The sequence below is a fragment of the Bombus pyrosoma genome, linkage group LG8 (assembly GCF_014825855.1).
Source record: "Bombus pyrosoma isolate SC7728 linkage group LG8, ASM1482585v1, whole genome shotgun sequence".
Taxonomy (NCBI): Eukaryota; Metazoa; Arthropoda; class Insecta; order Hymenoptera; family Apidae; genus Bombus; species Bombus pyrosoma.
Window position 1 is genome coordinate 414679 of NC_057777.1, and position 27861 is coordinate 442539.

The window sequence follows — 27861 nt, forward strand, 5'->3', positions numbered from 1 at the left end:
CAGCTTTCAAAGAATGCACGATGCACCAAGTGATGTTTGCGAATAGCTTTTCCGTGACCGCTTTCCCACGTGTGCTTTCCAAGTATAATCTCAAATTGTGCACGCTTAATTTACCACCGTGCTTGCTATTATATTCTTCCTGGAATATTCGTATGTTTTCAGACCTCTATGTTGTTCTCGTTTAGTTTTTCTTATATTTCGTTCTCGAATTTTTATACATTTATGCAAAATTTAAATTATGTAAAAGTGTTTATGAAAATACGAATTTGCATTAAAATCCGCAGTCTATTCATATTTATATATTTTTCCTTTCTTTGTAGAAACAGAAAAAATTCACTTACACCATGCTTTTGCACAGACACGTTCGTGAGATGAACATACATATTGTCTAATTCTTGAATGCTAGTGTCGTACTTGACTGTACAAAATCGACAAAATCCTAGCTTGAAGAGATATGCTTTTAATGGTCGAAAAGACGTAATAAGAACGTATAGCCTGAGATCAAACTTTTTTCCTCCTATTAGAAGCGGATTGTCAATGTACCTATGTATTTATTTTGAAAATAGGAAAATATTTTTCATTTCAACGTTCTTCATTTAAGTTATGTTTTAATATTACTAATTTAGCATCTATATATTTATAATGAAACTATAGATTTTTTTCAAAAAGCTTCTCGTTTTTAACATAAATTAGATGAATTGTAGAGGATCATCTTGTACCTGGATATTACATACGATTCTTTCGCTAAATTTGGATTGAATGGGTTTTTTGCTTCTCGAGACCACTTCTTCAGTTTACTTAATTTATTGATTAGAAATATTCCAGCGCCTTGTGATTTGCCGCACGGTTTCATAATCCACGTGCTTTGTGGTGATTTTCGGTACTCCTCCACGAACATATTGTAGTCTAAAATAAATTTATCTTATTAAGTATTTCAACTATAATAATAACTTATTATATACAATGGCACTGATATTAATATTCGGAAGCCATATATATTTATAATACATTATGCTATATTGCAACAGTATTCTACCTGCCGGTAAAACAAATGTGATAGGTATGAAATCGAGATAAAGGTATTTTCCCGGGCCATCTCCCCTTTCCGCTAAAGGATTTCCCTCGCGCTCCAATTCTTTCCGGTAGCGTTTTATATTTTTCACCAACAAGTCTTTTCGAGTTAATTCGTAATGATTCGGGAAATGATTAATTATTCTACAAGTTGAGATACTACTTAAATATTAGCCATAAGAAAATTGTACGAATATATTGTGTGTATCATACAGATTTTTTTTAGATCTGATTAGCGTTATAATATTAAGATACGACTATAACGATTAGATTGTTTAAAGTTTGAAACAAGTATGAAAACGTACTTAAAAGTTGTAAATTATTTGCTGCAAACCTATACTTGATAAAAAATTAGAATAAAACATGAACAATAGTTTTAAACGTAGAATTAGTGGTAAAGATGATGTTATCAAATATTATTATTCATGTAACAAATAACTGCATATACATGTTCAACTTCGTTTGAAATTTCATCAATTAAATCACGATAGTGATCGTATCCTATTATATTATTAATGAAAATGAAAAGTTTTGTATGATACACATAATTCAGGATGTTCATAAAAGTCTTATACGAGTGTTAGATACTTTCGTGCGTCACTAAATATAAAATAAACGATGAATATTTAAAAATTGTATTATGTTTTAACAAAATGGATATTTAACTGTTTGTCGTCCATCCTGTATCCTGTTTCTACACTGAATATATTCCTGCACGATTGCGTGACTGCCCTAAAATAATTTTAAAAGCATGCGTAACTTTTCTTAATTCATTCCTTTCGTAGAATTGTCAAATAATACAAGTCAGTATAAAAACATTTGGATAATACAATTTTATCTCTTACTTCTTTTCCTTTCGCAAAATAAAAAGTAATTATTACCAATAAAAATTCCAGTCATCCTCCGGACCGACTTGAACCCATCCCCTCTTCTCGAAATTATGTACTATTACAGATTTATCCACGTCCGTGCAAAACGTCACTTTCGTTTTTTCTGCTCCACTTGCCGATACTCTGTAAATGTTTAGAACTTTTCTAGAAGAAGAAGAAAAAGATAGCTGCTAATCACTTTCTTTATTTCGTATTTTTTAACCCTTCAGGGATAGCACGCGATTCTTTCCGTAGGACCGAATATATAGGACAAACAACCGAAGGTATAAACATCATCGAAAATACGAGATACGATAGATACGCTTTACAAACAGAGAACTGCAACAGAGATATGAAACGCACAATCCAAAGATACAATAGGTTGGGGCCCGAGAATAGCCAAACAGTCCGTGCACATTGTACACGACACATTGACACCATCCTTGATGGGTTAAGTCTTTTTCTTAATGTTTTATCACATTCGTTTTCGTTCTTGTTTACCTGCCGTGATTGTTAGATATGCTTAAATTTGTGACACGTTTATTTTCAGCTATTGTACCGGACGCCATGGTTTTCGATGAGAAAAGTTAGATCGATTCACCGTGGATACGCGAATTTTGAATGCATCCAGCCCCCGCGCATCAGGAATGTGATAAACAAGCGATAAAAATGAATCCGGAATAAAATTTGAGTCAGATACGCTTTATGCTTACGGTCAGATACGGTTACTCTTTCACATTTAATTTACGGTATATTACTACTTGTACTCTATTTTCTTCTTAACATAATTCTTCGTAACATAATTCCTTCACGCTTATTTAAAATTCAAATATTTTAGAGCATGCATTGTTAATATTATTTGATCATAGCTCGCATTAATATTAATTATATTATTTACATATAATCGCAAGCATCGACAGCAATGGCACACTGAGATCTTTTTGATTTCGAACAGTAAAAGATATAAGCAGCACACAAATATATAAGAAATATTTTTACAAGAAGAATATAATAAATTGACTCTGTTTGGTAATGCTATATTTAACATAATTTGAATTTGAACAATGAACGGATAAAGAGAAGACAATTTTTGAAACGTTTACAAATGATTCTCATAACCTCAGAAATGGTTAATCGATTACTCCGTACCTGTATATCTCTTTGAAAAACAATAAAAATATCTGTAAAATATTACGTCTTAAATATTCGACAACTTACAAAATAGGAAGCGATTAAATTATAAAAAGACAATGCCGTTCACATAAAAAAGATGAAAAGAAATATTACGCTGTTGTATAGATTATTGTTGTTAACCAATTTACAAAAATCATCGAATTAAAATGTAAAGGTTACCGCCATTTATAAGTATCGTTGAAAAACTTACTGAAAGCTTCTTTAACTTTCTTTTTGAATATCTAATTTCAGGATCTTAAAGTAGATACCTTAAAGTATTTGAATGATTTTTTCCAAAATTCCTTAAACAAGTAAACGCATGAAAAATCACATCGAACCTCGGAGACATTGTACCATATTGGGATTAATAACGTCTCTATATATGTAAACTTCTAATTAAATCGATCAATGGGTCGATTATCGTTTTACCTTCTCGCCATGTCTACTTGCGTTACAATATACTCTCAATCTTAAATCGATCATAATTTTCAAAAGTTTGACCGTTTTTATTACAGAATAATCCCTGCGAGAAGAAACGATTAATTTGGTTATACTGTGACAAATCAATACGTTCGATCAAGCTCGAGTGGTTTGACTTCGCGTTAAAAAACAACCGGCAGATTTCAAGTGTGTTTACATCGCTCTTGTTTTCTTTTTCCTATCTGCCTCGATTGTACGTTTCAACGTATCAGAAACCCGCTAGCGTCACAGTAAGAAAGACGTATTTGATCGTTTAGCTTTTCTATTCGACAAAGAAGTTATTTTACATTTACAATACTTCCAAATTGTGTTGTTATCAAATAATTTCATTCTTTTAAAATTTTAGACTGTCCTTTTAATCCGTGTGATCATATTTTATAGTGGTTTATTTCTTGTTCGCCGCATCGAAAAAGCAAGTAACTTGAAAAGGGTATGTATATTAAAAACAAAATTATTGTACTGTATGAAGATATTTAAGATTTAAGAAGACATAGTACAGATATAGAGGGTTTTATAAATTATTTTATTTTGGATCTTTGTTGTTATTATTGACAAGATTCATTTTCTGGGACTTGTAACATCCTCTTACACGTGTCAGATGCGTAGATGCGTAGATACGAGCATCGTTTTATTTTGTCGAAACGATACGAATTAAGCGTTAAAAGCGAGCCACAAAGAGACGATTATTACTTGCGAACCGGAAATTAAACGCTGCTTGAGAGCACCAAAAGCGTCGTGGCTATACGAGTGAATCATATTTGCGCATAGGTATTTGTGTCATGAATTTACGATTCTAAATGCGTCTTTCATTAACTCTATATTTATTAACGTGAACCAAACGCATTTTAGAAAGTATTAATTAAATCGAAATGAGTTTTCCTTTGTGCTCTGTTTGCTATAATATTGGACGTATTTCATAAGGAACATACAAATTGTTCTTATTATATATTCATATTATACTATATGTATTATATTTGTTATTATTTTGTTAAAAAATATTTTTGTTGTAAATGTTGAATAGTGAACATTGAATGATTTAATCAGGAATAGACTGTCAAAATGAACGTCAATTTGAATTACAATAATTATGAAAGAAGAGTGGCCAGAGGAAGGGGGATAGCACGAAGCAATTTACCTGCGGATAGGTGCCTTTGCCATAGACCATACACTGTCGTGCTATGTAATGTTTGTGGTTACTGGACAAAGGGCAGAGTACGTTATTTTTGTCCAATTCATCCACAGGTATGTTGTCTTTGATATATCATACTTTTAAACAAAGTACAAAGCAGAAGAAATCATTTGCACCTAGTCTTTCTATCTAAATTTTCATTTTACCCTTTGTAATTATTAGTTGATTTCTTCTAATTATTTAATCCTTTCTTACAGGTAGTTTTTTTGTTTGACATTCCACAATGTCCCCAATGTAAATCTTATGGTTTTATGTTGAGCGAATATTGAATCGTCTGAAAACAGAATGTATACCTTGCATAATAGTATGTGAATTACATAATAATACATAATACATTATGCTATACATATACATGCATATACATAATGATTTATTTTGTTATTGATATGTAAGTATACATTCTACATTTACTTCCACAATTATTTCTAGTACAATCATGGAGTATGTGTAATCTGTTATATAAACAGTTATATCAATACTAATTTATATTTTTAATTTGTTATTGAAATTTAGACGTACATCTGTATTTATTTTGAGTATTTATTTCAATTATTTCTGATGTAATCACCAACTATTTATATCAAGATATAGTAATAGATGTAAGAATAAAAAATGGAAAATACAGATTAATTTGGTTAACATTAGACTTCATTTATTGCCGTACCAGACTATCAAATATACGTTTGATATTTTACGTCGCGAACCAACTGGGAAAACCAGGTGTTTTGTTCTTTTCTGCAAAGTTCTTAAAGTTATCTTCTACTTCGTTCAATGCTTTTTCATTTTTATCTTCTGGTTCTTTAGGAACTATATCCGGAAATGTAAATGTTTCAGTCTTAGGCTGAAATTGTACAAAATGTATATGTTAATGACAAAGATATATTTTTGTTGAAAATTGAGTTTTTATTTTAATACTTACTAGAGTAACATAAGCTATTTTCACGTCATCCTCTTTAACAACAAATTTAATACCTGTAGGTATATAAGTTTTTCCAAGAGCAATCCTAGTACGCACATGGATAGGATGTATGTTATAAATTTTTTCTAAATAATTCTTTATGTCCAATCTTGTCATCTCCATAGAACAGTGAAACTGTACTATATTTTTTGGTTGGTTATGTTCTGGTTTTATAAGCTTCAACCAAAAGTTTGGTAGAAATATTCTAAGTTGTGGATTACCTTGCTGGTACAAGGGGTACCTGTTAAAGTAGATAAAACCATGTCAATAAAATATAAAATAGTTAAACGATTCATCTTAATATGCAATTTCCAAATGCCCTCTTAAATGTCCGTTTCATTCCTTTATAACAGTAATATATACTTACCAACGAGTAGACATTTTATCTCGTTAAAAAGATCAAAAATTTATTTACAACAGTAACAATTTTGTTTATAATATCAAACTTCGGTATCTTTAATATGTATATATCACAAATAAACAATGTTCTCAATCAATACATAAGAGGTTATGTTATTAGTTATGTTATACAGGTTATGTCATAGCAGAGAGGCAATGAAAGTGCTCACACCCGTAGTTCTAGTTGCTTCACAGCACAGACGCTGCACCATAGGGCCAAATGCCGAAGGTGACCCGCACTAGTATATACAAGAATCTATAAAATTAAGTATCTGCCCTGTTTGGTTGCACGCTAATATACACAAGAATTTATCGTATTCCACGCTGCAACCTATTTAATTATACGGTTCTACGGAAAGGTTCATATCTACTTTTCTGTCCCAGATAGACAGGTATGAATTTTTTAATAATTGTCATTATAATTATGCATTTATTTTGATCTGTATTATTGAATTTTATTAATTTTTGCATTTTTAACATATAATAGTAAACATAAATGTTACTGTATTTATATTATAAACGTGTTCTATCAGTGTTAATAGACGTATAGAAAGTAAAATGATATATAGCCTTTGATGTCAATTTTAAAAAATTTACAATTAGAAACATTGGTTTCGATAATACAATTCTTGAAGAATAGAAAAAGTGCCAATCAGTTGTTGTACGACTTCCGAAAATTGTAGAAATTAGGGTTTGCGAAAATTGCTTTTCAATTGTTAAATAGCTGTACAGAACGATAAAAACTACATTTTCACAAAGTTCCAATTTTTCATTCTCAAAATATGTTTGGCAAAATATAGGCGCCCCTGCATTTTAGATCTAAAACAAGTCTAGTGTTTATATTAATTTATTTCATTTTATACTATTTTAGGTATATTTATAAGAAAATAATATATTGATTTCTTGACCAAAGCAATGAATCCGCTCGTCTGATTGAAATCGATTTCGATAGAAATCTTCTTCGTTTAAATTTTTCATCCGTTCGCGCTCTAATATCTAATCGAGAGTCGTAGTTGATTCGATAATCGATTTGTACGAAACATTCAGCTTTTGAACCGATTCAGTGCTATAAAAAGGACGTTCAAGTGTATTTCGGCAATGACTTCTTTCTTCGGCTAAATTAACAAGAATATGGTTCACGATATTGTTTCGCAAACACAAAACGGTGTTTTAAAAACGAAACGCGTCTAAGAATATTGCTATTATTTTGAGAAAGTAAAGGGTTAGACCGAAGATTTTCAAGACTTTTGCTGATGAAATTTTGAATCGAAGATGAGCTGCGATTTGCTACCAGAATGGCTGAATCTTTTCTTGGACGACGTAGAAACCACTTTATGTTTACCGATATTGATCATCATGGTTCTTTGTACCGTTCAATTTATAATTAATCACGCTATGGACATTGGACTCACCTTTTATCAAAATGTAATGCAAAAGTCGGATGAAGACGCAGGGGAAGCTGGAAAAGAAAAGGGCGATGACTTAATGAGCAAGATCAGAGGTTTTACTTTCGTATTTTTCTTAGACCTGGAAATATTTTTTTTGGAGTGACATTACACAGGGTGCTTAGTAATCACGCTATTTGATAATTAATTAATATCATGTATACTAAACGAATGTATATTCAAACTCAATTTTACTCAAAAACGAAACATTGTATGAAGAAATTTTATTCTGTATTTACGATTTATTTCTTTACGTAAATTTACTACCTTACCGATTGTATCATGGCTACTGAGATACACCGTGTAAATTATTTGAATATTATTTTCTATAAAATAATAATGGTATTATATTACTATATATATAGTAACATTTCTATGCACACATAATTGTGTATGTATAATAGATATTAATATAAAATAATTACTTTTCTTGTAGGGTTTTTATGTGACATTTCTTGCGGCTTTAATAATTCTGATTCGAAACCGGATGATTACCCAGCAGCATCGTTGTTTAGGTCAAACTCACAAGAAGAGGAATGGGATTATTGCGAGGAAGACGACGAAGATAAGTGACAAATATGCATCGCAGGAAAAATTACGAGCTTAATCGATAAGTACTACAGTAAAACTTTTATAAGCATGCATCCTAAAAACGTTGATTTCGAAGTGGTACTATATTAAACTCAATAAACGATATATGAAAACTAATACGATGAAATTAATAATAAAGAGGAAACGAGAATGGATCAGAATTACAGAAAGTAATTTTTTATTACTTGTTCCTAACTTTACTTTGGATTACTTGTTTTTAATTTAGAGATTCTATCATTTTATAAAAAATAAAACTTCTCAGTTACATGTAAACGAAGAAACGCGATATTTTTTTTTATACCGTGTGGAAATGCTTACTGTTTCCTTTATTAACATTTTATTACGTCGCATTGTTGATAACCTGCCAGTTCAAGGGTTCAAAACTACAAAAAAACCAAGTCCAAGTTGTGATTGTTCGATACTTTTACTTTGTCTCTCTTTAATGAAAATTTAGTGAATGTCAAGAAAGAAACACGCGTACAAACAGCGTATTTGAACACTCGTTGAGCCTCGATCCAGCTTGGCGATCTAGGGACATATTTCTCAGCATAGCGATTCGCACGGAAAATTTATCTACAAGACTGGGTTTGGTTCATTACGATACCGATGATGTTCCTTTGAAACATTTCATTCTCTTTTTCTCATTTTCCATGATAAATTTCACCGTTCAACCATTCACTTATATAATAGTTTTATTCGTACACTTGCTTATTCGACTTTGTATTAAAATTAAGCGGTGTTCGAAGTTCGATTAAAATGAGTCTCTTAAAAGTTATACTAGGACAGACTGTCTCGTAACTGAGCACGTCTTTTTTTTCTGTATTTTATATTCATTTGTCTTTTTATAACAATATTAATTGAACTGCCTGTCAGGCATATTTTTTAAGGCTGTGTCTTTCTTTCGTTTTTCGCATTACCTCTTTCTCCTACGTCTTTTAAAGGATAAATAAAATATTGTAACAAATATAAAATTATCAAATGTCTGTCGAAATTATATATATTATTTAATTAATTATATAACTATTTATTTATGAATAATTAGTTAACTTTTGTTAAATTTCAGTTTTTTCGTACGAACAATTTATTTTCGATTGTCTTACACGTGGTTATTTAGAGAGGAAAAGAAATGTTCTTTGGGAGAAAGAGACGATGCAGCAGCGTATGTACATTTCGATAATTCACACAACTTGTACGAAGAAAATCCGCCCGTCTCGAGTAACCTAGCAACGATAATGATAAGAAGAAGAAGATCAGCAGCGATAAGAATATTAAATAGTATTATAGTAACAGTAGTTATAATGTAAATGGTAGAAATCTAGTGTCTTTCATGATGGCGAATAACACTAAAAAACCTCAGAATTCGCGGATTTTCGTTTCAGACATCTTCGTTGTTCGAAGATCGTGTCTTGGAGCCTGTAAATCCGTACGCGAGCATTCCACTCATGTTTCTAAGATTTTTCTCTAAAAAATGTTCTCACTTTATGCTCTTCGTACTCTTTTTCTTTTCTCACAAAATACGATGAAACGGTATAATTATAATCATTTACGAATGTCCTGTCTCTCCAATCAGTTTTACTTCTCTAGATCACACAGGAGAAACATACATACTCCTAGATACATAATTCTTTCCTAATTTTAAATTGCCCCTTCCCTTCCTCATTGATCAACATTGCCCATGCATCTACATAATATCCAAAATAATTCCACTTTCATTTAATTCCCACCAGAAACCTAAGTATTATTCTTCCCGGCACAATCAAAACACAGAACACTCCATCCAACTTAGATTTTTTTTCACAAAATCACCCATGATTGCAGCGTCACATGAAAACGTTCTCCAGCCCGGAAATATTCTTCCTGGTGGGCGTGGAGGTGGCACAGTTCACGCCCTCGTCTTCGAAGGTGACCATCTTCTCGCGACTCCTGGTCGCGGTTCCGGAACATTCTAATAACCTGGGCTGATTCGACGACGCTGAATTCGATGCGGAACCTATCGGCGGTGTTAGAGCCGAGGAGGGTCGTAAGACTGATGAAGGAGGCGGTGGTGGTACAGCCATGTCCGTGACCGCCGCTGCTGCCAGGTTGAACTCGCTCACGCTTCTAGGCACGAAGTACTCAAAATGTAGAGAACTCTCCTGCTGACGATGTTGATGATGCTGGTGATGATATTGCGTTGGAGACAAACAACTGCGTCTCAGAGACTGGGCGCGTTGAAATTGTTGAGTCGACGAGTTTCTGGATTCAGACGGCGTTTTCTTTCGTGGTAGAGAATGATGACCAGGCGATGGTTTTATGGCAGTGTTGGACGTGTGGGCCAGGAGTTTCCCATCCCCGGGACTCCTGGCCTGATGCTGTCAGGAGGTTGGCACCATGGACATGGCGATCGCTTCTTCTTCTTGTTCGGACAATCGCGAGTCACTGGTGCCTCCTCCGTCGTCCAGGTCGGCCTTGAGCCCAGGACCGGCACCTGATGAATAATTAAAGGATTTTATGACCTTTTGGTTGTGATGGATAGAGAGTTTTCGGTCTTTGGTTTGATTGAAATGGATTTTGATTTCATTTTTGGTTTTTTTAAACGAAGGGGTTATGCAGAGTGGTCAAGATGCCTGATCGAAATCCCCGACGCGAGTGGATCAGAACCGCTCTACGTGCAAACGATTGAGAGCTCGACTCATTTGTTCGTGATGCCTTTGACACTCTGAGCCTGGGTTCGGTTGGAAACGAAGCTTTCGCTTTTGAGATGGAAAACTGGAGTTTTGATAAATGGAGGGCGAAGAGAAGGTAACTGCTTATATTATTAGACGATCTTTTTAATAATATTTTGAAAATATCGAAGATCGTTGTAAGCTGTAAATATCTTAGAATTTCTCTTAGGACAATATAGTGATACTTTTGAGAAGATTCAAGATCACAGTAAGCTATAAATTTCTCTATAATTCTTTTATAGTGACGAACAGAAGTTGAAATATTTAAAATTCTTATGAGACTTTCTCCAAGTCTACCACACCAGGAAACGTGATGGGATTAGATCTGACGATAACATCAGCACTGCCATATAAATAATGTTTTTCATAAATAGTATTATCTATATTCATACAATACTGCCACGCATAATATTACGATTAAGCCACTGTATAACACTATGTTTAATAATTGACTATAAATTCACAGTTCTGTATATAGAAATAGTATGTTTCGTCGCCAGGCTCAAAGCGTTCAGGAAATTTAAAGCGTGGCCGGGTAAAATAGTTTCTCGCCCGGAACGATCTAGCGGTTCCCCGTCGAATGCCTGCATCAGGGATACCTGTACCACCGATAGGTCCGACCACCACCCCCGACGACATGCCGCAGGTTCTACCGAAGACCCTGACCACGCGTACCACCTCCTCCTGGACGAGGTTGAAGCACATGGCGATCAGGCCCATCCCGGCGAGTATGTAGAGCGAGCAGGCGCACAGGCTGAGTTCCTCCAGGGTGGCGGACGCGGCATTTCGTCCAACGGGCATCAGGTCGCCGAAACCGATCGTTCCGAGGCTGGTGAAGCAGAAGTAGCCACCTTCCAAGAGACTCCAACCCTCCAGACGATTGAACATCACTGCGCCACCGCATATGTATATCAGCATGATTACTAGACAGAGACTGATCGGTATCCTCACGGGATTCGTTTCCACTACGTAACCTGGCGAGGAGTTCGTCGACAGGGACAGCGAGCACGGGTGAAAATGGCGTTTACTGTTTCCTGATGTTACGTCCTGGAAAACATTAAAATGCTTTTTACCATATCTTATATGTTTTTATATTTTGTTATGACATTATATATGTGTGTTTCAAAAGTTCACGCAACTTCAACCAATACCTCAGGAAAAGCAAAGAAGTTCTTGAAATCTTTTTTTGATGGTTTTGTTATTTGCGTTAGAAGAACGCTTGTGATAAAAATTTATTAGTGTGTCTGAAGATTTGAAAAGGTGTAACGAAGACACATAGGATGTCTCATAGTTTTTCTCTATTTGGTATAGAACTGGAGTCCCTCTATTCGTATTACTTTACATTCAGTTAACAAACTTAATTTGTTTGCTTTTTGTAATCAATTCCGTCGATCATATGTATATGTAACTCTCCTAATTTATTCTTATACTTTTGCTTGTTCCAGAAAAGTGGCTGATCATTCTACAACAGCATCTAGTGTCCTCACCGCAGGTGCAGGTTGGCCATATTCCCCCAATATATTACTACTTTCTACTGTGAAATCATGTTTTTCGAATGAAATATGTCATACCTGAAGCGCTGCGGTGGAGCTGGTGGTAGCATGAAGCAGTCCCTCGCTTCCACAGTCCAACAAGATGGCACTGCTGGTGCCTCTGGTTCCTAGATCGTCGCAGGAGCTTTCTCTGCTAGCTGAATAGTAATTTCCAGATTTCGAGTCGACATGGTTATCATATCTGTAGGTTTTGCTCATCATGCCACCTACAGGAGGTGGCGGTGGCGGCGGTTGTTGCTTCCTGGTGCAATTTCTAGGCCTGCACAATCTGCCATACAAACGACGGAAGCTCCTTGAGAGAACATCGCCCACCGTGCTTAAATAGACCAGCATTAAGGGAATTCCAGCCAGTGCGTACACTATTGTGATTAAACGACCCCAGACTGTGCGAGGCGCCACGCTACCATATCCTGAAACGCCAATGATAACGATTGTGTTACAATCGACTGTTATTGAGGGAACAACCGAGGATTGATTGAATATGAGAGCGTTTATTAGAATGTAATGGGTATGTTCTCAGTCAATTCAAATTGTCACATAAATTGAAGCTTCCGACTAGGTGTTATGTTACCTTTGTAGCTCAATTTTTGTACAATTTATTGGTACGCTTGTTCTCTGTTTTATTTTTGTCAATTTTTTATCAGATTATGGATCATATTCCATGAGTATTAACCTGTTAACCTGGAGAAACAAGTTAACATTAATATATTTAAGTTATAAACTTTTAATTAACAATAAGTGGTATGTTACATGAAATATTATATAATAATACTAATATATTCTATATTTTGTAAATATTGGTAATCCTTACCAATAGTGGTGATCAGCGTCAGGGAATACAATAAACTGCCACTAAAGGTCCATTTTCTATGTGATCTTCTGTCCACGGAATGATCCCTGGATCGAGAGGATGATCCCATCGGCTCGTACTGCGAGGAAGTTCTCCTGAGACCTCGTGCCAAGTTCTCTTGAAATTCGAACACTTCTCTGGCTGCTAATCGTGTCCAGTTTTCCTTGTACAACACGTTCAAGTCCTCTGTGATACTCCAGAGCCTTTCAACGGTGCGCGCTCTTAGTTCCATGGCCGCCGTGTCATCTTCGATACTGGGCACTATGTACGATCCTCCTTCGTTCTTGGAACCGGGAACGAGCAGGTCGTTCGCTGAATCCTGCCATGGAAAACAAATAGAATTTACTCATATATATAATCCATATATATGGCCTTTTTGAAAGAAGAAAGTACAAAATCACTTGAGGATCACTAGGTTACAAATTAATTTTGGTTTGTTTTATGATGATTTGTACACAAGATTTTTAGCAATTCTCTTCCTTTCCATTCTTTTCATTACTTATAACGCTCCTTGACATAAAAACTTTATTTAATATGAGTACATTTATACAATTATGATACCGGACTTCTAAAGAGCTTTTAAAGATAATGTTACCAAAGAAGCGATGACCTACCGACTTGAGGCCACCTTCTAGCGCCATGAACGCGAACGCGCCCAACAGCGTGTAACCCAGCACGAGCACGCAGACACCCAGACTGGCCAATAATCCCGGTGTCTTGGTAGATGTTGCCGTACTGCAGCTACAACAACAGCACAGCAATTCCGCTCCCCTGACAGAAGCGTTGATCCTTAACGCGTCCGCGTTTGCGTTCGCGTTCCTTCCTGGACAGCATCTTGGCGCCCTCTGATAGTAGTCGCCTGTGCTCTGCATTATGTTTCAGCCACCGTTTGCACGCTGCTACCGGCAGCCTCCTCGTCGCCGCAGCTGCAGCTGCAGGTGCAGCGACCGACGCCGCAGCTGCAGCCGCGACCGGTCGCCTCCTATCGTTCCACTAGCCTCCCTCGAGCCTCGTCCATTTGGTGCGCTGGCAAGCCTGTCGCAGAGATTACCCGTGATCCCATTAGATCTTGTCGCTTGCAACTATATCGCCCTAAGGCTCTGTACAGACGAGGAATGCGACGTCTCGCGCCATTCCGATTTCATAGCGCTGACGCTACACAATTCGACAAGTTTCAATTTTTGATACAATCTGAGTATACAATCGAAGAGCTTCTGACTAGACTGCACACATATGTAAGTATAAAAGTTTATATTTTTATTAATATAATTAAAATATTGGAACGTAAGTGGGATATTGTTCTGCATATTAACTCTTAATTAATATATTGGATTTTTAACTCTCCATAGGTCGTTAGTACAAAACTAAATTTTTCAACGCTCGAGTAATATAAAATTATTCAACATTCGTTATTATTTATGATCTAACGATATTATTGCTATAACTTACATACATTATTCAGTTTGTTTTTTAAAATTCTTGTTACGAATATTTTAGAAAAGGAATTTTTGTTATCGAAATCGTTCAGGCAGGAAATTATAAAATCGGTTTTGACAAAACTGGTTTACGTGCTGACATTTTTTGTCGAGTGAAACTTCGCAAATTATTTGAATTTTGAGAATACTTCCATTTCTCTGGAAAAGATAAAATTCATATTACATGATCCGATATATAATATATGCAGATAATACGTAATTTTTGTAGAATTTCCACAATATCGTATGCCTCGTCTGCACCAAGTTTAATTGCTCCTTATTGGTACCTCCGGGAACGCGTGAGAGAGTGTACTTCCGGTATAGGTGTCGATGATGAGTGGTGACTATGGTCACGTGGCACTGGAGATGCGATCGGGTGACGAGTGTGAGCTCAGGAGGATGTGATTAGGTGTATGAGCGACGACGCTACGGTGGTTAATTAAGGGGAATGTAGAGCTTGATTGGATCTTGGTGGATTTAGGTGGCGAGTATGTTTAGTGTGTTTGAGACATAACGGATGTGTTTGAATTTTGAGCGGCATATGAACATTAATTTGCATTTCAGGAATGTATTTTGAGAGTGTGACTTGATCTACGTTATGGAAGTTGGAAGAATGATGTATGGTTACGTCTAAAGTTTCAAGATGTTTTCTTGGAGGCAAGTATGTTTTCCATGATCTAATGTATCACCAATGAGAATATATTTACATAGAAATATATTTAGATCAATCGTAAATTAGAGACTGGTTGTTTTAGTGGTATGCATTTGTACACGTAGGTTATACAACATTTCTGTTTGCTTACATTCCTAGTTTAGTTGTTTACATTCTCCACTTGTTTATTTTTTCATTTAAGATATTAAATCTTCCTGCTACATTTATTTTCTTTGTATATATTTGTTGTTCTAGTATCACGTTAAGGATTCAGATTCTTGCAACATAAGAAGTTAGATTCTTGTAACAAGAGGTGCGAGATTTTTATGAAATCCTAGAAATTTCTCTATCGCGTATTTCGTTCGACGAATTTTCGTTCGCCGAAACGACGTCGTTAGCTCTGAATAGATAACAAACTAGAATCCACGAATTCTTCATGTAACGAGAACTTTTCTTCCTTTCTTCATTCGTAGAATCTCTATTAGAGATGATTGAAGTATTTATTTCAATAGCGATGAAGAATAGAATTTATTTTGCATAGCCAAATCAATATCCTTTACTCGTATAACATTTTCGATCAAAGAGTAATTTTCTGAAATGACAGTATTCTAAGCTGTTTTGTTTTTTAAATTCTGTGAATTCTGTGGAACACACGATGATTCCAAACTTTGTGTACACTAAATACATGTATATCTTTGGATTATGTTTATATCATTGCTTCATTGAAATATCATATTATGTTATTTCATATATAGTGTAACAACATGTATAATATGTACGTTATATTATATATAATATAATGATCCAATAAAATAGTGACACGAAGATAATTCAGAAGATATATGGGTTAGAAATGATTCGACAACGATCATGATCCGACGAAGTCATACGCCACATAAAAATCAGACTATTTCCTGCTATAAACAATAACAGTGTTGATAATCTCTGTTATATGGAACGTAAATTCCTATCATTTTCACGTCCCGAAAAGTTTGGAAAAAGCTTGGCAAAAGGGTACCTGTAAGCGATATTTGGCCCGGTAAGAGAATCGGTTCGCGACCAGCTAGTTCCGTAATCGTATTTTTCAATTTCCTGTCGGGCCGCGACCCATTACGAGAAGTTAATAATCGGACTGCTCGATTTCCCGAAATAAATGTCCCCTTTTCGCGCTTTCTGTCGGCCCTCCGCGAGGAGAGTCCGTTTACTGATAAAGCGATCGTTCCGTTGCGTGTATACAAGCAGAAATAGCTACGATCGAGCTTCCAACTAATGTATACTCATATGTATCACTTTTCATCTGTGTATACGGGTACTTACTTTCAAATAACTGATGTATATAGTTTATAATATCGGTCGTACTTGTTGGAACCATGGGACGTTCTAATTTTAACAGTAATGGGGTGGGTAGATATACGAAGGGTTGATCCCTTTAGGGCGAAAGATAAATTTTTTGTTTGTTTCTGATGTTTCAGAGTTACAAAGTTGAGGGATGAAGTACGTTTAGATTTAAATTAAATTAAAAGTTTTAGGTGTGTGTGGGTTTGTTTGTTATTGGAAATGATTTATTGTATTTATTCTGGCTGGCTATTGAGTGATAAAAACTTGTAATTGGAGAATTTTTTTGTTTTTAGAATGTGAGTGATGCGAAGGTATATCTTATATTTTTGTTCTTTTCAATGTGATTTCGCGAATGTAGTTTTATTAAGAAAGATGGTACTTATTGAAGATGGAAATTTAGCAGTAAATATAGATTAATAGTACCAAGCAAGTATAGAAATTGAACACTTTTATATAGAATAAGAATTATTCCATATTTACTAAAAGTAAAAGAAAATTATTTTCATTCGTGTTAAAATTAAACGTTACTTATACATGAAAATATTGAACGCGAAATGTTAGATGTTTCACACTATGTACGTGTATATTTAGTATTATTTTTACATTTTCAAATAATTGCGAGCGATACTGTATGTGGTACAACTCCGTGTTGATATCACGGTGTGGACTACATGGTAAACTGTTCCGTTTTCTCTCTCTCTGTTCAACTGGTCGTCTCGTTGTCCCTCGACGAGCATTTGAATACCATCTATGTACTACATGTGTATCGCGCTTACGTATCTCTGTTTCGACTGGAGGACATACACGTGTTCCCAAGTAAATGAGTTTCTTTCTTTCTTTTCTTTTTTTACTCTTTAGATTCATGTAACGGTTGGCCAGTAATATTTATTCTTCTTTTATCAAAAATTAACTAACGAAAATTATAATAATGGTATTTTTCTTCGATGTATAGTGCGGCAATTGAAGGTTCTGATCAAATTGAGTAGAAAATTGGAATTTCACTGAATTTTATGTACGTGGTCAAGTTTTGCAAGCGAACAAGAACGAAGTACACGAGACGCGTTGTCGAATTAACAATTTGAGATTGTACAAAGGAGACTGGAATTTGGTAGGATCAACCGGCCTGTAGTTAGCGTCTCTTTAAATAATCAGGCTTCCGACAAATAGAGTTTCCGGTGATCAACGCTCAGCAAGTTTAGAAGCAATCAGGCTTCTATCAATCAGTCTTTAGTTATCATCTCCTGAGGCAATCAGGCCTCCAGCGATCAGCTGCTGAATAATTAGATATACTTTGGCTAGGTTGTGACAATATTTGCTTGTAAAATATATCCTTCGTATTTGTATAATTTCTATTTTATCGTATTCTTATAGTTTTAAACGATGTGTGAACAATTCTTCGTGAACTTTCTCTAAACTGATTTTGATTTTTTAATCCGTTCAACCACTGACACAGTAACTGAACTATCTTCTTATTTAAACGTAGTTATGGAGCTTAGTTCTCTTCAAACAGATTATATTTTTGGATCGAATGGGTTGTTCTTCCTTTTAACCATGTTACATTAAGGTATATATTTTTAATCATTAAATAATATTGAAATAAGGAAATTAACAAAATTGTGCTTATCATATTTTTTCTCTGTAATCTTCAGTTGTATTGAAAATAAATGGTCGCACTAGCATAAGAAAAAAAAAAAACGGTATATTAAACTGTTTCGCTGAAGTATCACAAAATTTATAAAAATATTGAACGGTATAGCTCTGTTGTCAAACACATATGTGGTTATTTATTCTACGATGAATATTTCGTTTAAAAACCATATTCGTAATGGGAAAAGGATAAAAAAAGTTTTATTTTGTGAATTAGTGAAAAGCATGTAGCGTTTCTTTATTTGTATCTTTAAATAAATGAGATAAAAGTTGTATTTAAGTGATCACCTATTAACTAACGTGGAAGGATGTAAATAAAAGGGGGTTGCTACGGGGTGAATGGGGTCCCCCATGTGTAAATAAATGCCACCCGTTGTTTACGTGCGTATAAAGTACCAATGGAGGGTGTAAAAAGGGTTATTTTTCATAGTTTTTCTAATATTAATTTCTGGTACATAATTTTCATTTATCAGTGATTTTCACAAAGGATGAAAGAGCTACTGTTTTCAAATAAAAATATTAAAAATATTGAATGATCGTGAGGCGAAAATTTATCTAAAAGGTCGACACATTAATTTATCGCGTTTCTTTCCTTTCCATTTAAATTTTAATATTCAAGAAGAGATAAACCAAAATACTATATTACATAATAGAAATTTATAGTGATTGATGGACAGTTATTGTTAAAATTAAAAAGAGATGTTTAAAATAATATCGTAAATTTACATTAGAAAAGGAACATTTCGATGGACATTCATTACTTTAACTGATTAATACTCAGGATTACTGAACGAAAGCTTCTTTCTCATTTAAATTCCAATATTGAAAATAAAAAAGAAAATCCTCTTTCTCTTTTAATTGATAAAAACTGATGTCAATTGATTAATTTCTAAGATCAAAGAAGAAGAAGAAAAATAAAAAAAAAAAGAATCATTTCAGTGTATTATTGAAAAAGAATCTATTACTATTAATTGGCTAGGGATTGAAAAATAATTATTTTTTAGTATGTTAAAGAATTTTTCAGCTTTATTCACGAAAAAATCAACCAAAAAGCGAACTCATCAATTTGTTATGTAAGTTCCAATATTCATAACTGATTAAAAACTAATGTTAAAGGAATAAATTAATATTCAGGATGAAAGAAGAATTATTCAAGAAAAGACTAACTCATCAACACGTTATATTTCCTGTTTTCTTATGTAAATTTCGGTATTCACACTGGAAGAAACCATTATCTCAATTCAATCTGATGAACCTCTAATATTAAAAAAGAAGATAATTTACGCTCTAATTTTTCAGCACCGTTCTCCTCTAATTATTTCAATTAATTAAAATGATGTATTTCACTATTCATTGCTTAATTAATACCTGGATACATTAATAATAACTTTGACTTGATAATAAGTTATCTCTATGATTATATAAAAATAATTTTGCGACAGCTTTACAATAAGATTCTTATTAACGTGAGAAAAGGGGAATCTAAATTTTGATTGATTGAAAAAATAAAAGTTCGCTGTGAAAAAAAACGAGTGACATTTCGGGTGTAAACGACCCAAGTTGCCTACAAAGTATTAAAAATCAGTCGATCTTCTGTAAAACATAGACAATGTGACTTTATGATATTTTTCGCTTGCGGTCTTTGCATATAAATATTTATGTTTCAGATTGATTAACATTCTTTATTAAGAAAAAGAAAAAAAAAGAAAAAGAAAAAGGGAAAGGAGGAAAAGAAGTTGAGATGAGAAACGACGAGGTGAATATTTGGCGAGAAAAGTACAGGTAGAAATTGCGGCCGCGAAACAGGGGTATGATTCAGAGCCGTGAACCGTTGTAGACCAGTGTCGTGCGGCGGTGTATGTGGAGCGTACAAGAGTAAGATAGAAGGATTCGCAGCCGCCCCAGTTGAAGCATTGTACCGTGGTTACCAGAGATAAGGCATGAAATTAAATTCGACGGAATGTGGGTCGTCGTGGCATCCCTCCTTTCGCGACTGTGCTACGGCCAACGACGATGTCGACGCCGACGTCGCGAGCGCACACCAACGTCCTCCGCGTTGTCGTTGTCGTTGTCGTTGTCGTTGTCGTTGTCGTTGTCGTTGTCGTTGTCGTTGTCGTTGTCGTCGTTGTCGTTGTCGTCGTTGTCGTTGTCGTCGTCGTCGTCGTCGCCGTCGTCGTCGACCATGTTACCGAGATCGTGCCACTGCACTGTACAGAGTGTTTCAGAAATATTGATCGATTGATTGTAAATTAGTAATAGAAAAAAAGTAATAAATGGAAGATACATATTTTTTTGTATTTTTCCATAATATTATATTGTATTAAAGTTAAATGAAATACGATACAATACAATAAAAATTGAAATTAATCTGTTAACTGGAGAAGATGCGATTGATTCGTCATTCGGATAGTAATTCTTTTATTTAGAGGTATCATTTCATGTAAAAAGTGTTTAAACTTCATACTTAGGTTTCTGTTTAAAGGGCAACTCATTTAAAGGATTAAGTGGTTGTATTGACAATAGTTGTATTTTACTTCATTTATTTTCATTTGCATCGTATTTTAGTTGTACTATATTGTATTTCGTTCAATTTTAGTTTATATTGTGTTATAATTGATTTCGCTTTAATTGTATTGTATCGTATTTCATTTATTCTGAATTAGATTATATTTTGTGTTTCGAGTTCTGGCTGAATAATATAATAATGTTGCTTGATTGAGTTGTAACTCTGAAACACCTTGTATATCACGTGAAACGAGAATTTACGATTCAACGAACACGTTGAATCGAGACGAATTCAGCTAAACTCAATAAAAAGGAGACGTGGAAAGATCGGTCGGCCGAATGTGGAGGCGTCTGGCTGTTCCTCCTCCAAGGAAATTTGATTGATGAAGGAATTGATCTTCCCTTTTTGTTTCATGATTGATAAGATGTTTTAACCGATGGGACTCATGCACGAGAAATTTTAGCGTAAAAGTACCTCGAGGTGGATTTTGATGGATAGAAGATTACATCATAACGTTATCAGGAAATTAATAAGAAACGTCAAGATATTATTTCTCAGAAAAATTTGAAAATCTCTTCTGAGGAAAAGAGAATTTTCAAAAGATAAATTATATATTACAAAAAACTGATAAGAACCAACAGGAAATTGATTTTCAAAGAAATAAGAAAATTGTTAACTGACGAAGAAAAGACTTTGAGTAGCTACTTGGTGCAATATCCTTAAGAAATTAATAAACGTTCTTAAAAAGTTATTTTTTTTTTTTAAAGAAGATAGAAGATTGACTGCGGGGAAAATATAAAACATTACATTATAATATTCTTTAGAAAAATAATTAAGAAAGAAATTAATAAATTGGTAATGGATAAAAGGACATAAGTGTAGTTTAAAATTTAAATTCTTTTCTTTCTGAGATACATATATAGATTATACCGTACTTGTAGTATTCATTAGCTATTCATATTATATCTGTAATTTGATTGTGCAAGGATAAGAATTAATAGAATCAGTTACGTATTTCCAAGAATTTCTTCTACCTCCTTGATTAACACTTTATGCAAATTTCAAATGTGAGATAGTAAATAACATTCAAGTAAATAGCGGTACCATAGCTACATAAGAGTCGATATTTCGTTCTACGCTCGATTTCCTTTATCGCAGATGGCGTAACCATTTCCTGTAACATTCTCGAGCTATTCGAGATGCAAGATGCAACTATGCGATCGGTCCGAGCATCTGTTGTCAGGTGGTAAACGCGAAGGAATCGCAATCCTCTGGGGATAGGCCAGTTTAATTGGAATTGATGCTGCAAGCCCAGCGCTACAATCGACACAGCTCTAACGCGCGTAACTAATTAACACGCCGGAGATAATCCAAGTGAATCGCGTCTAAGCAATAGCTCCCCCGTGATGTAGTCGATCGTACCACAATAGAGGTTATGAGAGCATCAGAAATCGAACGTACCAAGTAAGCAGCTTTATATTGGTTTATACTACTGCACAATTCTCTTATATTACTATATTACTACATTCCTATGTTCTATATTATAAATATAGTAATCCCTCGCACTCGTATATTAATTGGGTCTGAAGTAATAGTTACTTGATATTAACTGATATTGACTAGACAATACATATACATATGTATATACATATTTACTTGTACATGTTATATACATATATACACATATCTTAACACTTCGTTATAATTTATACACATATATTAACATAGTGAACGGCGGTTTAGATTAATTGCATTATTGATTATTATTTCATTGATTATCAACAACAGACAACGCTTGACAATACTTTGAGAATGCAACGTATCTTAAAAAACATACAGTGAATCGAGCACGAGAATATGAATTTGATTGTTAGAACAAATGGTTTTTGCGTTTTTAGTGCAAACGATGTAAATCGGGAAGATGTATCTAAATCGACGAATGGCTGTAACTGTGACTGTAGTCGCGTAACTTCGAACATATAACCATAGAGTATACGCAAATACTTGCATTAACAATAAGTGTACGAAGTAGAGTAATTTAAGTAGAATAAATTCTATTAATTGTATTAAATCTTTTTAGAGAAGATTAGTCATTGTATTTAAAAATAACATATAATTTTGAAAATTGTTTAAATTCCATGCCTCTATTGGAATTTGTCTAATTAATTATACATTTCTCTGTGAAATTATACTTTCTGTAGTAAGCATCCTATGACAAGTCAATAATTCCATACAAATCTGCATAGACAAATCGTGTATTCGCAGTGCATAGCCAAACTTCACGAAACCTTTCTACGCGTTTCCGAACAGTCACTAGTAATTTATTCAAATATCGAAACTGTTTGCACGAGAACACTCTGGAAGCAACGTCGGATTTTCCTCGAAATTTCGTTTCAAATTCTGTTACAACATGAAATTCATATCGAAATTCACCGATTTCCAGAGCACTTTCCAAAGTTCGCGGTCTCTAGCCGAGAATACAGCGATGCATGCAGAAATTTCGTTTATCCATCGTCTCCCGTTACCGTACAGGATGTTCCACGCAACTAGGCCGATTATTATACGTATTTTATTATTAATTATACATATTATCAGTCTCTTCGTTTGATTGATTGAAGCGTTAGAAAATTTTAACAAATTCTGTTAAATTCAAATTTTAGCAATTTATTGATTTTTAAATTAGTATCTTTAGTAAATAGTCGAAGATTTCCTATATGTTATCAGACTTTCCCGTTTTTCTTTCTTTTTCTACATCAATCAATTCAAAGCTGCCTTGTTCAATTATGCGGACCTGTAAAATTAAATATTGTCCCTCTGTATTTCAGTTTATCTCGTGAGCCGACCTATTCGATCAGGATTATGCGTTATGTATTCGTGAAGATGTTTTGATATTGTACGAGGGGAAAAAGCGAGCGGACGCAGACGAATCGACCAGCAACGAGGGGAAACGTTTGCGTGGATTGGGCCGCTGGTGGAGGTAACGAGCGGCGGTACGCGGAAAGCAGGAAGTTGGCATGAAAAAGTAGATACAAAATGAGCTGTAGATGCCACGATAAGGTGTTACGGGGATGATGGAAGGAAGAAAGGAAAAATTAAACGATGATGATGGCAGAGGAACAAACGAGAGGTTGGTTTATGGCAAGGAGAATAGATGGACTAATTATCTTTATCTATTAGCTCCTTTCCTGTTCCATGATCTCTGATTTGAATCGTTATTTCGATATATTATTCTCTATTCTGATATAATGACGTTTTTAAATTTTGTAATACAGTTATTACCTCATTTTCTAAAAGTATTCTGATATTTCTGAACGTATGTTTATGCTCGCAAATTAAAAATTCCGAAAAATATGGAATGCGTATAATATGCAAAAATATTATATAAAATATTCAATGTAAATCGCTTATCATGATATTTAGCAGATGAAGCAAGTTTCTATTTAGATCCTATTTTTTAAATTATTTTCGTAAAAATGTAAATTGTGCAAACATCTGTAGGTTTACTCATCACCACGGTCAAATTAAAAAGATCTACCCCATATGGTCACAAAGAAAAGTCGAAAACCATCGAAACACAGAACTCAAAAGAATGATAGTGAATGCTCGTTACGTATACGTATACACGTATCGCACTATGGGTGCAGACACACCGTCTGTTCCGGTTCTGCCAGAGTATAATCGGGACACGCGGTAACACCGCGTAACGAGTTAGCACAACGAAGCCAAGCCAGGGGTCTTCGTGGCCCTGGCAGCTCGCAATCGATAGCCCGAGCAGCTAGAGGCGTGGGAGTCTGCAGCCTCTGGGGTAGAGTGAGGGACACAAAGAGACGTTGGACCGAATTTCCGCTGAGAAAAAGAGAGAAAGGGAGGGAGAGAGAGAGAGAGAGATCTAGAACTCTCTAAGAGGAGGCTAGAAAAAGGGTAGAAAAGGAACGTGTCGCGTTAACGAAAAGCTTGCGACGCGAGAAGGTAGCATGATCTCCGTAGAAAGGCTGAAATTTTTCGTTCCTTGTGGGACTGGATCGTCAATTAGAGGATGTCCAGACTCGATGTGGCGTGGTCTGCAAAGAAGAGAAGGCTTTTCGAGCGTATAATAGGAGAGGGACGAGCCGGAAAGTCACGGAAACCTTTAAGGAAATAGGTCGAGAACCAATAAGTCGTTTAAAGGACCCTTTACGGTTCCGCTTGCCGGCCAGCAGATTTATAGAGATGCCTTTTAATCAAGCCTGACTTGAAACGTCTTCGTCTCTCTCGCTCTCTCTCTCTCTCTCTCTCTCTCTCTCTCTCTCTCTGTTTCTCCAAGTTCGTGATGAGTGGAAGCTACAGTTTAGGCAGATTGTTCATGCTGGATGTAGATTCGCATTAGGAGAGCGCAAACTAAGGTGTGATAATCTTTGATTGGAGGTTTAGTTGCATGTAGATTGGTATTTTGGTAGAGAGTTCAGAGTTTGAAGTCTTTGGAATTTCTGGAGCTTTTAGCATTTAACATGTTTGAAATGTGACATTTGGAGTTTGTAGAACTATTAGAGGATTTTTAGATTCAGGATTTTTGGTGATTTAGCTGGATGGATAATTAGGGCTGAAAGTTTAGGGTTTAGAATCTAGCGCCTAGGATATTTCGAACTTTTAATGGGAGGATTTCTAGAATTTTGGAAGAAGTAGTTTTTAAAAAAAATACCTATTTGATCTATATTTCTTTTATATTAGTCATCGTCATTCATAATTACGGAACGAGAACAGCTCTCAGAACTGGGAGTAATTTTAATCAAAATATTCCACAATTATTAGTTCCAGTAAATGTCATTTTTCACTTTAAAATTTCAGAATGTAAAATAAGGGACGGTCTTGTACTTTCTTCTCGCCAAATCAATTCAACATTTCCCTTGCAAATCAGACCTCATATATGCACATTGCACATACATATGTATGTTCATCAGCCAAGGTCTCGTTCATATTTTCTGTTTCGAGGTACCGTCCACTTCTTCCAACCGAGCGGAGCGAGTATTCGTCGTGCAGTTGGAAAAACGAGCTTGGCAATTCTCGTGTTCGCGAGAAAAGTTCAAGTGTCTCGAATTAAATGCGTCTGCTCGCGCGAGATAACGAGCTCGTAACTATCTGCTTGTCGTGTCGACTGAATCTCTGCTAGACGAATAACAGTTACGTTTACCTTGTACCTAATCTGCTTTCTTAACGTCAATTACACACATGCACGCACGCACGCACACACACACACACGCCTTATATATCCTAGTGAAAACTCCTTGTAGATGAATAGGTGCCAGCATTCCAATGTCGAGTTTGACTATCCTTATAATAGAATATTCAAATTACAAGTCGGTTGAAATTTCAGATGGTAGTCGTAAAATAAAATTTGAAAGAGTTTCCGTGCTCCTATGGCTGGAGGATGTCGCAGGAATACGAAACTTAACAGTTAGTAGTTACTCGGTTCGCGATATCTTGAACTGCGTGGTTTCAGTTATTAGCATTGTGGGAATTTTTCCTTTTTATTTTAGATTCGAGGGAGTTTAGGAAGTTTTATTCCTAAGTATTTATTTATTAGGGTGTTATATCCTTTTTTTAAATGAATTATTTCGAATTTTAGAGTGCTTTGTTAATTACGATTATGAGCTTTGGAGTTGTCATGGTCTATAAATTATTATTATTAATAAGTAGTCGAAGGTTTTTTTAAGTAAAATTGAAATATAAACGTTTCTATAAATAGTAGTTATTCAGATGAAGATCGAATTAGTTAACAACAATCTGAGCTATTTGAAAACATTATTATACCGCGTGAAACCCGCTTTAATCAATTTACACCGAGAAATTCTATTTTCTTATCAAGTGTTTCGAGTTGGAGGACAGGCCGGAAGTCGAGAGAAAAAGCGGTGAGGCGGAGTTAAGGCGAAATTCCATTGGACTCTCTCTTCCGACTAACGTTTCTTCTCCAACGTTTTACCACGGTCTCAATTCTATCCATTCGCTCTGCAACCTCACTCGATTTTCCCGAACGATTTCGTCTATTTCTAGCTCGACCGTAAATCTCTTTTTGCATCAAAGCTTTTCATTTATGTATCCTTTATCGATAAAAGATGCGGTAGATTATTTTATTCTTATTATTGCATTTACATAGTCAACTCCTTTTTTGTTGATAATAACTACTTTATCCATTAACATTACAACTATCGATCACTAAAGTATGAAATTTGTTTCAGAGAAAATAAAATGAAAGATAGATGAAAGAATACTTAATGTAAGGAAGGGACAAGACCTTTATGTATATATATATTTTAATAGGAATAGAATAGAATAGATTGAATTGATATTTCCAAACTACGTTATAAATCTACAAAGTTCCCGTAAAAAATTACAAATTGATCGCTTTATAGCTGATAATGACAAAGTTTATCTTGTAAAATAACAGTTAATAGTTAAAGCTTGTAGCAACGAAACTTGTATCAGTAATAGTTAATGGTTGTTTTGTGAGGCAACAGTTATATAGTTCAATATAGTTAAATTTTATAATAGTGTAGCCTATGCGAGTAATAATTAAATTTTATTTTGTGGAGTAATAATTAATAGTTAAATTTTGTAATAAAGAAGGCTGTGCTAATAACGATTAAATATTATTTTGAAGTCGTAGCGAAGCAATAGCGAAAGCTTGGAATAGCGGTGGCTGCATCAATAACAGTTAAGGGTTGTCTTATAAAGTTTTAGATGTTTTATATTTAAACGGATTTATTTCGTTCTTTGTTGTTGCTGGAACTAATGGCAGCAATTATCGATGTTAGAGGTGGTCTTTTAATTATCAAAAGCGTCTAATAGCTCGGTCGTTTCACAGTCCGTCGCTATACTAATGAACGTTGCTCTTTAATTCGTGCATACGCGTCCCACTCGAGTTTCTGTCTCCCTCTTTCTTTATCCGTGCCCTGATTCTTCATGTTTCTAAAGGAACATCGTGAC

At 34.7% G+C, this 27861-nt stretch overlaps 6 protein-coding genes across 24 annotated transcripts in view; 3 read left to right on the plus strand and 3 right to left on the minus strand.

The window, feature by feature from the left end:
• Positions 1 to 30: 30 nt before the first annotated feature.
• Positions 31 to 6478, minus strand: LOC122570400 (probable 39S ribosomal protein L23, mitochondrial). 5 transcript variants are annotated; one of them, XM_043732656.1, is made up of 8 exons: positions 5302 to 5464; positions 4729 to 5056; positions 2442 to 3636; positions 1953 to 2105; positions 1738 to 1803; positions 1037 to 1215; positions 720 to 906; positions 31 to 139 (listed from the first exon to the last, which is right to left on the minus strand). In XM_043732656.1, exons 3-8 carry the CDS (start codon positions 2507 to 2509, stop codon positions 106 to 108), a joined length of 687 nt encoding a protein of 228 aa, XP_043588591.1. In that variant the 5' UTR covers positions 2510 to 3636; positions 4729 to 5056; positions 5302 to 5464; the 3' UTR covers positions 31 to 105. The 5 variants fall into 5 exon arrangements, with proteins under 5 accessions (XP_043588591.1, XP_043588592.1, XP_043588593.1 ...); XM_043732657.1 differs by lacking the exon at positions 31 to 139 and adding an exon at positions 362 to 517; XM_043732658.1 differs by lacking the exons at positions 31 to 139; positions 720 to 906; positions 1037 to 1215; ... (1 more) ...; positions 1953 to 2105; positions 2442 to 3636 and adding exons at positions 5702 to 5981; positions 6108 to 6306 and having other exon boundaries at positions 4693 to 5056; positions 5447 to 5623.
• Positions 3643 to 5295, plus strand: LOC122570403 (uncharacterized protein CG13380). 6 transcript variants are annotated; one of them, XM_043732667.1, is made up of 3 exons: positions 3643 to 4023; positions 4615 to 4835; positions 4980 to 5295. In XM_043732667.1, exons 2-3 carry the CDS (start codon positions 4653 to 4655, stop codon positions 5049 to 5051), a joined length of 255 nt encoding a protein of 84 aa, XP_043588602.1. In that variant the 5' UTR covers positions 3643 to 4023; positions 4615 to 4652; the 3' UTR covers positions 5052 to 5295. The 6 variants fall into 6 exon arrangements, with proteins under 6 accessions (XP_043588602.1, XP_043588601.1, XP_043588600.1 ...); XM_043732666.1 differs by having other exon boundaries at positions 4638 to 4835; XM_043732665.1 differs by lacking the exon at positions 3643 to 4023 and adding an exon at positions 4038 to 4558 and having other exon boundaries at positions 4638 to 4835.
• On the plus strand, positions 6398 to 8162 carry LOC122570402. Of its 2 annotated transcripts, XM_043732663.1 has the most exons (3): positions 6424 to 6531; positions 7011 to 7640; positions 8021 to 8162. In XM_043732663.1, the coding sequence occupies exons 2-3, from the start codon at positions 7412 to 7414 to the stop codon at positions 8155 to 8157; spliced, it is 366 nt and encodes a 121-aa protein (XP_043588598.1). In that variant the 5' UTR covers positions 6424 to 6531; positions 7011 to 7411; the 3' UTR covers positions 8158 to 8162. The 2 variants fall into 2 exon arrangements, 1 of the variants encoding a protein (XP_043588598.1); XR_006317804.1 differs by lacking the exon at positions 7011 to 7640 and having other exon boundaries at positions 6398 to 6531; positions 8021 to 8156.
• A 105-nt stretch (positions 8163 to 8267) lies between these two features.
• On the minus strand, positions 8268 to 10529 carry LOC122570249 (the record flags this gene model as incomplete). The annotated part of the gene is made up of 1 exon (XM_043732345.1): positions 8268 to 10529. A coding segment is annotated over one exon (534 nt), but the record flags the coding sequence as incomplete, so codon positions are not given.
• The window catches only part of LOC122570389 (potassium channel subfamily K member 18-like), a 35110-nt gene continuing 17646 nt past the window's right edge, over positions 10398 to 27861 (minus strand). The window contains exons 2-6 of one of the 5 annotated variants that reach the window (XM_043732631.1): positions 13898 to 14318; positions 13245 to 13602; positions 12452 to 12843; positions 11480 to 11927; positions 10398 to 10642 (exon numbers count right to left, since the gene is read on the minus strand). In XM_043732631.1, the coding sequence (XP_043588566.1) occupies positions 10530 to 10642; positions 11480 to 11927; positions 12452 to 12843; positions 13245 to 13602; positions 13898 to 14155 (1569 nt within the window). In that variant the 5' untranslated portion in view covers positions 14156 to 14318 and the 3' untranslated portion in view covers positions 10398 to 10529. Of the gene's footprint in view, positions 11928 to 12451; positions 12844 to 13244; positions 13603 to 13897; positions 14319 to 20266; positions 20603 to 27861 lie in introns of all 5 variants that reach the window. The other 4 variants (XM_043732628.1, XM_043732630.1, XM_043732629.1 and 1 more) reach the window with 4 other exon arrangements.
• LOC122570398 overlaps positions 14329 to 27861 on the plus strand; it is a 67259-nt gene continuing 53726 nt past the window's right edge. For 4 of the 5 annotated variants that reach the window (XR_006317803.1, XM_043732652.1, XM_043732650.1 and 1 more), the window contains exons 1-3: positions 14329 to 14518; positions 22060 to 22365; positions 23727 to 24028. The gene's annotated coding sequence lies outside the window, so the exon portion shown is untranslated. The remainder of the gene's footprint in view (positions 14519 to 22059; positions 22366 to 23726; positions 24029 to 27861) is intronic. The other variant, XM_043732653.1, reaches the window with a different exon arrangement.